The sequence below is a fragment of the Onychostoma macrolepis genome, chromosome 05 (assembly GCF_012432095.1).
Source record: "Onychostoma macrolepis isolate SWU-2019 chromosome 05, ASM1243209v1, whole genome shotgun sequence".
NCBI classification, from domain to species: Eukaryota; Metazoa; Chordata; class Actinopteri; order Cypriniformes; family Cyprinidae; genus Onychostoma; species Onychostoma macrolepis.
In genome coordinates, this window is record NC_081159.1 from 45,024,892 (window position 1) to 45,039,331 (window position 14,440).

General features: G+C 36.3%; 1 protein-coding gene and 1 long non-coding RNA gene across 2 annotated transcripts in view; both read right to left on the bottom strand.

Moving 5' to 3' along the window:
- Nucleotides 1-6,593, bottom strand: part of ythdc2 (YTH domain containing 2) — a 35,220-nt gene extending 28,627 nt beyond the window's left edge. Inside the window, exons 1-5 of the mRNA XM_058777117.1 lie at nt 6,436-6,593; nt 5,723-5,879; nt 1,995-2,085; nt 1,639-1,838; nt 421-614 (exon numbers count right to left, since the gene is read on the bottom strand). Coding sequence (XP_058633100.1) covers nt 421-614; nt 1,639-1,838; nt 1,995-2,085; nt 5,723-5,879; nt 6,436-6,585 — 792 coding nt within the window. The 5' untranslated portion in view covers nt 6,586-6,593. The remainder of the gene's footprint in view (nt 1-420; nt 615-1,638; nt 1,839-1,994; nt 2,086-5,722; nt 5,880-6,435) is intronic.
- A 5,027-nt stretch (nt 6,594-11,620) lies between these two features.
- On the bottom strand, nt 11,621-14,296 carry LOC131540234 (uncharacterized). Its single transcript, XR_009271228.1, has 3 exons — nt 13,916-14,296; nt 13,716-13,760; nt 11,621-11,739 (listed from the first exon to the last, which is right to left on the bottom strand). It is a non-coding gene; the product is annotated as an uncharacterized LOC131540234 (long non-coding RNA).
- Between the last annotated feature and the right edge of the window lie 144 nt (nt 14,297-14,440).

A 14,440-nucleotide genomic window follows, 5' to 3' on the forward strand; every position in this document is an offset into this window, starting at 1 on the left:
CAGGAATTGAAGGTGGGGATTGTGAATGAACAGCACTCTCTCCACCTTCGATACCATGACTAAGGTGCCCTTGAGCAAGGCACCGAACCCCTAATTGCTCCCCGGGCGCTGGAGTAAGGCCGCCCACTGCTCCGGGTGTGTGTTCACTGTGTGTGTGTGTGTTCACTACTCACTGCTGTGTGTGTGCACTTGGATGGGTTAAATGCATCCGATAAATTTTGCATCCGATGAACTCTTTAAGTTTACTGTATGTTAAGTTTAATTTGGAGCATTTCACCAGTATTCCACCAAAATAAAAGATCAAGTGTTTGAATGTTTGAAAGTGCAGAATCTAATACATAAATAGTAGTACTGCAACTTGTAGTGTAAAATAAATTAATTTTAATAATTTTGACAGTACCTGATTCTGACAGTCCTCACCTGTGTGGTTTTGCCTGAGCCAGTCTCACCCAAAACCAGCACCACCTGGTTCTCCCTGATGGTTTGTATGATCTCCTCCTGGCGTTCATATACGGGCAGCGCTCTCCGGAAACAGTCCAGTTCAGACGGGCCACGTTTCTGAGGAACCTGAGGAATACCGTGACTCAGACGACCGCTGGTCCTGCTTTTACTGTCTGGAGGAATCAACCAATGCAAGAACAAGATATAAACGAAAAAGAAAAAAACATTTTATATTCATATTAAAATGGAAGACCATACTTCCATGCATGAAAGTATAAAAATATCACCAAAAATGTTTTATTATTTTAGGGTCGTGTAAAAAAAAAAAAAAAAACATCGCAAATTTCATTTTCTTTTATTTAAAATGTATTTATTTACTTTTTTTTTTTCAGTTTTAATATTTCAGAATTACTTTTTTTCCCCTGTATTGATTCATCTGGATTCTGATCTAATGCTAAAATTAAATTTTAAGAATGAAAAAGCATGTCTACATAATTATATGAAACCTAATTTTATAATTTATTTACATTTTAAAACAATTTATTAAAGTTGAACAAAAACTTAATTTTTAAGGTTTTATGAAATGCAATGCCAGAATGAATTTTATTTTGAATTTTATAATTAATTTTATTTTTATTAAATTCAGCGTTTTGTGATTAAATATTTCTGCACTCCGTTTTAATGGTTTAATTCAATTGTAATAATTAAAAAGCATGTTTAATAATTATTTATTAATCAAAATGCATTTCACAATAATAATGCCCTATAAAATGTATTTTTTTTTCAGAAATTCTATATTGCCGGTTTTATTTTTTCTGTATTTATGACTTAATAAATTTGATATTATCAAAAAGTTTTATTTATTATCACAAATGGTGGTAATCAAACACAGTCATAAAAAGTATACAAATTAATTTTATCTTTTAAAATGTAATCAAATGAAAATGAACAATTCATTTTTATAAGTGTTGCGCAATGGGGGTTTAACGTATTTACTTCGAAAACAAAAAATAAGTATTATTACTCTATTATTAATTTTACTAATATTTTGTTTGAGAAGTGCATTCTGCTGTACAATAGCAGTATATTTAGTCATATATTTCTGTCACGATTTCTTCAAGTTAAACCAAACTTTTATTTTGGCAGGTTGTGGTGAAGCTCTTTGAGTTTGGGTGTCTTCTGCAGCAGGAGACTCACCGCTGGCGTCAGGGGAAGGGAAGACGGCTCTCTCTGTGCGCGGCTGTAGTTCACTGCGCTCTTTGTGGGTGATGGGGAACCTCTGCAGAAGGCTCTGCACCATGTGTTTGGAGTTGTGAGAGAGGTTACAGGTCATGATGGAGCGAGACGCCTCCGTCCCGTCCTTCTTCTTTACTGTGAGATATCGATTGGAGCCTTTCCTGTGACAACAGTTCACAAAAACTTTATATTATTCACAAAACAATTTATTATTGAGTTATTGAACTGCATTGAGCTGAATAACTATAGTTTTCAGTTGTAATGATGCATAAAAGTCAGATCTGCATGACTGCATTTGACATGCAAATTCAACTTACCCTCTGCTTTTTGAGACATAACCCAGGGACTGAGCGAGCCGATGTATGAACGCTCTCTCAGAATTTGTCAATGAAGAAGGGAAATCCAGCTCTATGAGACAAAACAACATCTTTAAACTCTTAAAACAGAAATGCCCAAACCAGGGTCAAAGTTGGCCCACGATGACCTTTGATTTGGCCTGCCATACTACATCACAGGATGGAGGAAAAATAGTGGGAAAAACCAATGTAAAAAACAATGTGAGTGAATTTGACAAAAAGATATTTAAAAAATTGTTATTGCAGTTCTTGTTTAAAGGGGTGGTTTACTGCGATTTCACTTTTGTCATTTTAAATAGTGTGTAATGTTGCTGTTGGTGCATGAACAGTATCTGCAAAGTTGCTGCACTGAAAGTTCAACGTAAGCGGAGATATCTTTTAAAAATCAGGAAGTTTAATGCCTACAAAAACGACTCATATGGGACTACAACGAGATACTTCATGCAAAAGAGGGGGCAAGGCCATGTTCTGCGGCTGTGTCGAAGAGGAAGAGTTATAGTGGAGAGTTGTGGCCATGCCGTCAAAACGGTGTTATTTTCACCCAGCTGTCAGGTCTTCTGTGTTCTGGCTTCCTACGGACGCTGTAGTTCGTCAACAATGGTTAAAATTTATGTTTGATTATGTTCCTGACAATTACAATCCTAATTTAGCTCTCTGTGCTGCGCATTTTACGGAAGACAGCTTCCAGAATCAAGAGAGTTCAGAGTTCAATGCCTGATTCACACAGAAACTATTACTAAAACATGGAGCGGTTACAACTTTAAAACCAGAGGCAGCAGTTGTTGGGCCACAACCTGTAAGTAAGATTTCATAATTTTAAATGTATTTGCATGTATAATTTCAGACGTAATGTTTTAGTTTTATCAAGGACATAAACAAATGCCAACGCTGGCTTTAGTAGCCAGTTAGTTCGATGCTATTTTGTGTGTATAAGACAAACGTGTACAAACTTTAAAAAATTGTATGTAATCACAACAGCAAACTTCATTCAGAAACGTTTTGTAAGAGCCGTGCTTGCAGAAGTTCTGCTTGACTCTCTTCATTACCGCTTTCTGGGTCTGATTCTGGCTCAAACTGATACGGCAATATTGACACCATTATTTACATTTGACCGCAGCACATGCAGCTGTCGCCCGTGAAGGTGATGGGCGTGAAGTTTCACAAAACACCGGCCCAACTAACCAATCTGAGCCCATCGCCTGTTTCTGAGGGAGTGGTTTCAGAGAATCAGGAAGTCAACCGGTCGTTCAAATGACAGGAGAAAGCGGCTTACAATAAAGGTGAAATATATGAAAAATAAGGCGTTTTTTAACAAACGAAACAGGAAGACATATTATATTGCACCCCATAAACACAATCAAGCAAAGAAAAAAAGCAGTAAACCACCCCTTTAAATGTGTAAAAATAATAATATTACTGCTGTCAAACGATTAATCGCATCCAAAATAAAAGTTTTTGTTTACATAATATATGTGTGTGCACTGATTACATTTATTATGTAAGAAAGAAAAATATGCTATGACGCTATTAAGAAAAATATGCCGTTTATATATTAAAAACATTTATATATAATATAACAATATAAATTTATATACATGTAAATATTTTCAGAATATATACACTGTATGTGTGTATTTATATATACATAAATATACACAGTACACATACATACAGTATCTCACAGAAGTGAGTACACCCCTCACATTTTTGTAAATATTTTATTATATCTATTCATGTGCCAACACTGAAGAATTGACACTTTGCTACAGTGTAAAGTAGTGAGTGTACAGCTTGTATAACAGTGTAAATTTGCTGTCCCCTCAAAATAACTCAACACACAGCCAATAATGTCTAAACCGCTGGCCACAAAAGTGAGTACACCGCTAAGTGAAAATGTCCAAATTGGGCCCAAACTGTCAATATTTAGTGTGGCCACCATTATTTTCCAGCACTGCCTTAACCCTCTTGGGCATGGAGTTCAGCAGAGCTTCACAGGTTGCCACTGGAGTCCTCTTCCACTCCTCCATGACGACATCACGGAGCTGGTGGATGTTAAGAGACCTTACGCTCCTCCACCTTCCGTTTGAGGATGCCCCACAGATGCTCAATAGGGTTTAGGTCTGGAGACATGCTTGGCCAGTCCATCACCTTTACCCTCAGCTTCTTTAGCAAGGCAGTGGTCGACTTGGAGGTGTGTTTGGGGTCGTTATCATGTTGGAATACTGCTCTGCGGCCCAGTCTCCAAATGGAGGGGGTCATGCTCTGCTTCAGTATGTCACAGTACATGTTGGCATTCATGGTTCCCTCAATGAACTGTAGGTCCCCAGTGCCGGCAGCACTCATGCAGCCCCAGACCATGACACTCCCACCACCATGCTTGACTGTAGGCAAGACACACTTGTCTTTGTTGTACTCACCTGGTTGCCGCCACACACGCTTGACACCATCTGAACCAAATAAGTTTATCTTGGTCTCATCAGACCACAGGACATGGTTCCAGTAATCCATGTCTTTAGTCTGCTTGTCGTCAGCAAACTGTTTGCGGGCTTTCTTGTGCATCATCTTTAGAAGAGGCTTCCTTCTGGGACGAGAGCCATGCAGACCAATCTGATGCAGTGTGCGGCGTATGGTCTGAGCGCTGACAGGCTGACCCCCCACCCCTTCCACCTCTGCAGCAATGCTGTCAGCACTCATATTTCCCAAACACAGCCTCTGGATATGACGCTGAGCACGTGTACTCAACTTCTTTGGTCGACCATGGCGATGCCTGTTCTGAGTGGAACCTGTCCTGTTAAACCGCTGTATGGTCTTGGCCACCGTGCTGCAGCTCAGTTTCAGGGTCTTGGCAATCTTCTTATAGCCTACGCCATCTTTATGTAGAGCAACAATTCTTTTTTTCAGATCCTCAGAGAGTTCTTTGCCATGAGGTGCCATGTTGAACTTCCAGTGACCAGTATGAGAGAGTGAGAGCGAAAACACCAAATTTAACACACCTGCTCCCCATTCACACCTGAGACCTTGTAACACTAACGAGTCACATGACACCGGGGAGAGAAAATGGCTAATTGGGCCAAATTTGGACATTTTCACTTAGCGGTGTACTCACTTTTGTGGCCAGCGGTTTAGACATTATTGGCTGTGTGTTGAGTTATTTTGAGGGGACAGCAAATTTACACTGTTACAGGGTGTCTACAGATATGAACAAGTTAGATTTAAGACTTTTTAAGACCTGCATTCTGCGACCGCAACTCTCTCAGTAACTACAGCGCGCGCGGGGGGGGGGGTCTTCCGTCTGTCCAATGATTGTAAACAGTCACTGGGTCCGTCAGACTGGTGGAACTTTTGCGGTAATGAGACCGAAGATATTTAACACCCACTGAATCTGAATTTAAGACATTTTAAGACTTTTTAAGGACCCGCGGCCACCCTGCGTTATACAAGCTGTACACTCACTACTTTACATTGTAGCAAAGTGTCATTTCTTCAGTGTTGTCACATGAAAAGATATAATAAAATATTTACAAAAACGGTCTTCAATCAAGTTCAAGTTTTGACCCTTTGTATAAAAAGTTTGGGCATCTATGCCTTAAAACAATAAAAAATGGAAAAGCAATAAAAGTAAAAAATTAAATGATGATAAAGAGCTTTTAGCCGGCTTTGTTCTCAAATCTCTTGAAATGAGTTCAAACCTTTCTCGTCGCTGTACTGGAACCTCTCCAGAGCGATATTTACAGAGATTTTGACTTCTTCATCGATCCTGATGTCTTTGAGTCCTTTGGCTTTCAGAGAAGCCGTCTGTTTAGAGGCGTTTGTGTGTGATCTCTGACCTCCGCGTGACATTTCTCCCTGCATGCAAGAATAGAAAGTCAAAATAATGGATTATTCTGTCAGTAACTGCACATTAGAGTTTGAAAAAAACTACATTTTCCATATCTGCTTTTAATTGTTCTTTTATTATTAACATAATTTAGTATGAACTGATGGCTGGCTTCACAATATAGCTGATATCTTCAATGATTTATTACTGTAGTACTGTATTTTACTTGATTAGTTGTATTATACTAATTACTTACCCAAGTAACATTTAGAACAAGCAAACAGAAGATATAAATATGAAACCGCACAAAATGTAATGATGTTTCAAAGAACTCAATGTGAACTCAGTGCGTGCTAGCTTCTAAAGCTAACTTAAACTGACGTATTTAACGCTAAAATACTGTCATTACCACACTGACACCTGCTCAAATAGCATAAAGAACAAGAAAAGGTAGTGTTTTACCTCAAATGTTCCTTAATATTGTGCTTTTAGCAATCGAGTCCATTCATTGAGCTTCACGAGTATCATTAGCATCATTACACAGCTTATTCAGAGGACGATAATAATAAAACCAAATCATCTTACGCGTTTGGAGTATCTGAGGAGAACAGACCGGTGAAAGCAGACCGCTGTGAGGAATCCGGAGAGTTTGATTCGGTTTCTGTCACTGATGCGAAGCGGTTTGTGTTTCTGTCGGTAGAGAATCGAAACTGACGCGGTGCTCCGGCTGCGCATGCGCAATAGAGCAGCTCTACGGCTCGAGCCACTGACGTCAGCGGCGGCGTCATGGTGCAATAAAGGTTTATTATGGTTAAGGCCATTTGGACTTTGCCAAACAAATACCTAATGATAAACAAAATCAAGGAAGTAACCTTTAAAATCTTTACATAGACACCCTGTAAACTATTTTCTTGTTAAATTTAAAAATTATATTGATTTGAATTGTTCTTTTTGTAATGTGATGACTGAAACTTTGTTTAATTTATTTTGGCATTGCTCTCATGTTATTCTTTTTTTTTTTTTTTGGAAAGATTTTACTAGATTTATAATTGATAACATTGACCCCACATTTTCTTTGTGTTTAGAACATGTTTTATTTGGTTTTACTAATATCCCCTCAAATAAAAGGAAAGAGTAGACTACAACATTATAAATTTAATTCTAGTTTTTGCTAAATTTCATATTCATCAGTGTAAGTACAGTAAAACCAATCCTTTATTTTTGGTTCTTGAAAAAGAAATTCAAATTTATGTTAAGACAATCTTTTATTTACAGAACAAGAAAGCAATTAAGACTGTCTCCATTTGTAAGTCCTTTAATATATTTACATAATGTTTAGCCCACCCCCCTGGCTATATGTGTATTTTGTATACATATTTTGTGTGTGTTTTATGTTTTCATGTGTATTATTGTAGTCCTAACTGTACTTTACTTTTTAAATCGATAAATTGCAATATTTGAGTTCTTAAACATTTAAACATCATTTTACTTTAAAAATATATGAATGATAATACAATTAAATAACATATAGAGACGGTCAGGAAGCAACACAAGGTCATTATGCCATAGATGTGTGTTATTCATTTAATAGACAGTAGCTGAGATATTTCAACCAAATCGATATCAAATATGGGTAAAGAATCAAAGAGTTTGTACTTTTATTTAATGTGTTATAGATAAATCACATTTTAATTTATAATTATGTTTTCATCATTTGTAATCTCAAGTTTTATTTCCCTAGATACAGAGCTGGGTAGATTACTTACAAATTGTAATCCGTTACTGATTTCAAATTACATGATAAAAATCGTAACGTAATCCATTACATTAAACAGTTGAGGTTTTAGATTGCTTTTAACGTAACTCGTTTATCACATTGATTTAAATAGGATAATATTGTTCCACACTGATATTAAAATGCAAAGAAAATATATTCCATTTGAAGTTATTAACAACATAAAGTGAGTTAAGCATTACGTTATGTCAAGGTTTCCCAAACTGGGATTTGTGAAGGAACTTCAGGGGGTTTGTGAGTTTAATGAAAAGCTAATAATTAATTAAGTCATAAAACTAAGAAGAATTAATTAGGGAGAATCAATCAATTATGAATAATTTATTGCTGTTGTGTGAATATATGTAATCAAGTAATCAATAAAAAAGTAACACTGATTGCAAGTATTTTTAAATGTAATTTAATCTAATTACAAGTACTTAATTTTCAGAATCTGATTATGTAATCCAGATGACATGTAATCAGTTACTGCCCAGTTCTGCCTATATATCCACTACACAGTTACACCAATAGGTGGCGACAAGTGACTTTATAATAAGCCAGTTTGAATCATTCATTCAACTGATTCGTTCAACAGCACCGATTCGTTCTTAACAAACGAGTCATTGACTCATTCGCTCAACCGAGTCATTCAGGAACGAATCACCACTGGCAGATGTTGTGGTTTTGAATGGAACAGAGGAAAAAGGTAATAGTGTGTCATATTGTTTATTAATCAGTTATATATCACGTTTGGAAGCCTGCTGCTTTTCCAAATATAAGCAGTCATGCTCGTGTATGAATGCTTCAATATTTGATTGAGAATTTAAGTATGCTGTATTTTTAAAGTGTTATATTTAACACATCATGTCAGCATTAAAAATGTCGCACTCATAATATCCCTCATTACATGAGAATTTAGCATTCAGGTTCATCCATGACTTGCGCTATGCTGTCATACATGCTATATGAGATATGTAAATGTAAAACTGATGACAGAGAAAACAGACTTGATGAAGGGATTGAGCATATTGTGCTTTCGGTTTTGGTTCATTTAACAGATACTGTGCCAAAGCATAATGGCCCAAACACAACTTCAAAGACTTTTATGTTAGAATAAGAAGTTTAAATACATTTTAAAACTATACTGTTGCCCAGAAGACCTTTCTTTTCATATCGTCATGTGACTATCGCGATACCACGATATTGATAATACAGTTGCATCCCTAGTATCCAGGTATGAAGTGAACTTTGAGAGTGCAACTTTTTCCAAAACCTTAGAAATGAATGGGAGTTTAGAAATAGGCCGGTAGTGATTATGCATGGTGGGGTCTAGATGAGGTTCTTTCTATAGGGGCTGTACAATAGCATGTATAAAACTTTCTGGAAATACCCCATTTATCAAAGAGTTATTTATTGTGGCTAAGAAGGTGGGGCTGATTGTGTCTAAAACCTCTCTAAACAGATGACCAGGTAATGCATCTATATGACAAGATGTGAGTTTCATCTGAGACATTATTTTGAGTAATTGAGATGAAGACACTGGATGAAAGTTTGTAAAGCTATTTTTTGTGAGTGATTTATGTCAAAAGGAGAGAGGTGTGATCTAATATTGTGTATTTTCTGAATAAAAATTCAGACGTGCGCATCTCAAGATTGACAACAGGAACTGGGCAACCAGTGGGATTAAGAACAGGATTTATAGTTTTGAAGAGAACTTTGGGCCTATTGCAATTTTTTTGCAATGAAGTTTGAGAAATATTTGGATTTGGCCACACTAACAGAGTTTTGATAGGCAGTTAAACAGACTTTCAGACCTGGAGCCCATCCTTTTTCCATCTGTGCTCAGCCCTCCTGCACTATTGCAGCTCTATGGATGTTTTGCCATTTGGGTAGGGTTATTAAAGTTAATTAAACCTACTAAAACATAAATATAAGCAATTATATGAACGGAGAAAAACTGAATAAAATCACATATAGAAAATAGATAAAAAGCCTAGTCCTATTCGGGAAATATATTTGACTTTAAGCTAATAATTCACAGGAGCTAAAGAAAAGCTGCGACAAGTTCTAGGCCTAGCCTATATGCCGAGTTTCTGTCCATTTTTCTAATGCAACGGAAATCAATAGCCTATATAACAGAAAGCGACATCTGTTTTTTATCTTATTTTTATTTTGTAAAGCACAGTGTTTTGTTGTTATTGTGACTGTACACAAATAAAAGTAGACCCTTTATAGTTTCATAATGATGTCTCACTCGTTTCTGCTGTCATAAGGAACACATTCAGCCTGTTCATTATCAAAATAAAATAAGCCAACCAAACATATATAAAGTTAGGCTACACTACTCAATTTAAATAGTCCGAAGTAGCCTACTATCCATTGCATTCACCCACCAAACACTGCACATGTGAAGATGAATCCGTCCTCTGCACTTCCGTAACTGTCTGGTTCAGATCAGCTACCAAATCTGACCTCATTTATTATCTGCGTTTTTTGTTCTGTCGCTGTCATTCTGTTTCGCTGAAAACAAATTCCTCGTATGTGTGAACACACATGGCAATAAAGCTCATTCTGATTCTGATATCATGTGTTTAAATATGATGGTTTCGTTCTAAACGTGATGATTATCTCTAATATGGACACCCAACATAATATATGATATTTACCGTCTGACTCTAACCATGTCATGTCCACAAATGGAAAAGTCAGCCATCTGTTAATTATCATGTTAATTGCTGTGCCTTTGGCCCCAAATACCATATGTTTACATATTCTTTTGTTATTTAAAAACTGTTGCTTTAATTATTTTAAACAAAACTGAAAATTGTTAAGAAGACCTTTGTCTCAAAATATATGCATTGATTTAATTTTATATAAAATACAAGCACACCGGGTGCAACTAATGAAGCCCTTGATTAGCTGCATCAGGCGTGCTTGAGACAACACCTGTTTTGCAGATTTGTGTTGTTGTGAGAGATTATATTCAGGGGATTGAAAGTGTGTGTATAGCAACACAAGCCTGTAGTTCAATGTGATTTTCATTTACTCAGTAATGATTGACAAGGACATACATGCATTTTTGCATTTCATTTTATTTTATATATTTTTGTTGATATTACAGTAATTACCACTGTGCATATTCTGTCTCCAAATGATGAGAAAGTGAGAGATAGCAGCACCTATCTCTTCATGTCATATTTGTATTATGGAAGAAGTGGACAATCACCCATGCGTTTATGACCCTTTAATTGCAGAACTGTGATTTATTTTGCACTAGATTCTTTCTTGTTCCACATATTATTTTACATCGTCACTTCGAGCTAAATTTTCATATATTTCTGCATGCTTTAAGCACAAAGACGTAACAACAATTATGAATTCATAATTCCAGCAAACATTTCAGGCAGGAAAAAGAAACATTTCAAGCTAGCATTTCTTCTTTCTCCATCTCAATTTTGACTCTGACATAGGTCATTTTATCCTGATATTGTTCAGACGCTGGCCTGAATTCATCCAAAACTTTGTCATACTCTTCTAGGGCTTTCTTAAGTTGATCATGCTCGATCTTCCCAATGATGTCCTTAACAATCATGTCGATCCCCAAGAACACCACTGCCAACCTAACACAGGCAAATTTCCCTGCTCCAATTATAGCATACGTTTTTGTTATGTTTGCCAGAGTAACTACATTATCAATTAAATAACCAACGAAAACAGTGGATTCCACAGCTGCAACACCGCAAACTGCTTCCAAAGCTTTTGAAATCCCTTTAAACTCTACAGAAGACAGAGACAGGTTTCGCAGTTTCTCGTACAGGGTGGGTTCCAGCTTCTCCTTCAGCTCCCTGTCAATCCTCTCTACCACTGCCATTATATTACACATGCATACCATTATCAGAGTACAGTTCTCCCGAAGAGTAGCGCTCTCGTTCAGGGTGATATGTTCGAAGGAGCAACTCAAGTACTTGTTCATAGCATCATTCAGTTGGTTGGTGACTCTGAAGTTGCTCTTCATCAGATCTTGAATCTCTTGCCCTTTGCGGATGAGCTGCTCCCTTCTCTTAGGGTTGTCAGGGTAGAAGATGTCACTCAACATTTTTCTTTATGTCAGGATCCTTAAGAAGAGAAACAATCTTTAAGGAAACTAGAATTAAACAGACATTAATGCAAGTGTAAGTAAAAGGTACTAATCTTTTTGCCATATTTATTTTAATTAAATGAATCAGCAATAATTATTGAATCAATCAGAGGTCCAAACAAAACACTTTTACCTACTTATTGATGAAGTAGCTATGAAGTAAATTGAATACTATACCATAAAATACATCGATATCCAAGACCATTTTTGATAGGCTACCACAAGGAAAACCTGCCATATCAAATTGTAGGTGTACTCAGTAACGGACTGGGATTCTATAAATATACTTAAAGGGGGCAAATCATGAATATCTGACTTTTTCTGTGTTAAAGTGCTATAATTGGGTTCACTGGCATCGGGTTCGCGAGAATTGGGCTCGAGGAGTAAGGCTGCGTGTCCACCGAAGTGTTTCCAATGGGCCACGTTTTTTACGTGCCGAGTGCCGAGTGCTGAACATCTTTTTCGCTGCGTTTTTTAATGGTCGCAGAGAATTGAAGAATGATCAACTTTGCGTAAAACACATTCATCACTGTCACTTTTTACCCAGCTGTCCAATCAGAGTGGAGGAGGGGCGGGACAAATACAGCACTGACCAACCACCATATCCTGCTTGCACAGTGCTGACAGAGACCACAACAAGCATAATAAAGGAATGAAAATAATTTAAAACAAGTGCCAGAGCTTTACAATACTTTACATTGTCTCGTCATTTTTATATTCAGAAACAAGCTATCTGTAAAATCAGACACTATAACACTTCCACGGATATTCCGTACAATGGCAAACAAGTGTATAATCTGGGAGAAAAACACTGCTGAAGCATTCTTTAATGCCCACATACAGGTTTTTTAAGCAGAGAGCCTGCTGTTTTCAGCTGGCTAAAAATGCTTAGGTGGACATGATGTGACCTAATTAGCTAATTTCAAGAGAAAGGTCAAGAGAACTACATACTTTTTTTTTTTCTTCAAATTTGCACATATCAGACCTGTACACACACAATTATCTATATTATATATTGTATATTGTCACACACAATTGTCTATTTTATATATTTATATATTGTGTTTTTGCTGTTTTGCACATTTGCCTATTTGTAAATTTGTATATTATGCTTCTATTATCTGTGTCCTGTCCTGTTGCTGTCTTTCTGTTACACTGTGGAGCTTCCGTCACTATAACAAATTCCTTGTATGTGTAAACATACCTGGCCAATAAAGCTCATTTTGATTCTGATTCACTCTGATTCATCTTGTGAAAAGGGGCATAATAGGTCGCCTTTAAGTACAAGTAAAATTACAGGCTTTAAAATATACTCCTTAAAGTACAAATCCATGAACAAACTACTTAATTACAGTAATTTAATTGCCATCCAAATACACAGTTGGAGTTTACAACAAGAGATCAATACAAAATTTACTGTTTAAAACATTTTTATTGTATGAGTGTTGAGCTTCACAGTAATTTTCATACATTTCAAAGATACGTTTATTATAGAATTATTGCAAAGTGTTTATAAGAAAACTGTTTCAACACCGCTTCACCACTGTGAGTAAAAGCTGAACAAAAATGAGAAAAGGGCCATTATTCTGGCAGAAACAAGTGTGCAATTCCATTTTAAAATATATATATGATTGTATGCATCAAAAACATCAACCACGCAGCTTTAGGCTTACATCATATTAATAAGAGGCTGCGTTAACTTATTTCCACTAAATTCCCCATTTTGAGATAAATGCGAGACAAACCATTTCAACTACTGTATATAGCACATCTATCTTCCTGTTTTTAATCAGGACATAGAAAATAATTTAATAGGAAACTATTACTACATTAAATATGAAATTATTCTCATTATTTTAAGCATGTGCCATTTTATTCACAGCAAACAATCATGCAACCACATGAATAGTGAATGAGAATGTGTAGAAATTATAAGCACTTTAAACAACTCACAGCCTGGTACAGAAGACTCCTTTGTGGTCTCTCCTTTCTTGTTACCTTGTAAATTAAAGCAAAAGAGGCAAATTCTGTTAAAAAAAACAAAAAAACAAAAACAAACAAACAACAACAACAAAACAAGTTAGTTTACTGATTACAATTTCTTTCTCTAGCAGTGGAACAATTTAGCAAATATTGTAAGTTACAGTACTAACCCAAAGTTTTTCAATCAGAGACTTCTGGCTCGGAGGCACTCTTCAGGTGGCGAGTCAGCATCTAATGTAACTCTTGGTATTCCGGATATTAAAGATAAACTGGTGACCTCCCCAGTGAGGCAATCCAGACTGGAAACACCCTCTGAAAAGACAAGCTCCTGTCTTCTCGTCTGTATCACTTCTCACCCACAGCAACAAACTTCATGCTTTTTTTTTCACTGTGATTTGTTTTATCATTATATGATGACTGTGGCTCAGTTTGTAAAGTATGAGTAACTGCTAGATCATTTTATCTTACTAAGGTAACTTACTGGGCATTTAAATACAGATGACTATGATTTATAACCAAAAGAGAAGGTGCAAGGCAGTTGTCAAGAAAAGAGTTTTGCTAAATTTAGCTTTTTTTTTTTGGTTTGTTTTGTTTTGGGGTTTTTCTCAAAAAGCTCAAGGCAAGAAATTTTGCTATTTTTAAATTTATTTAGCATAAAAAGGCACATACTTTCATCTGAATGGCACAAAACGGGG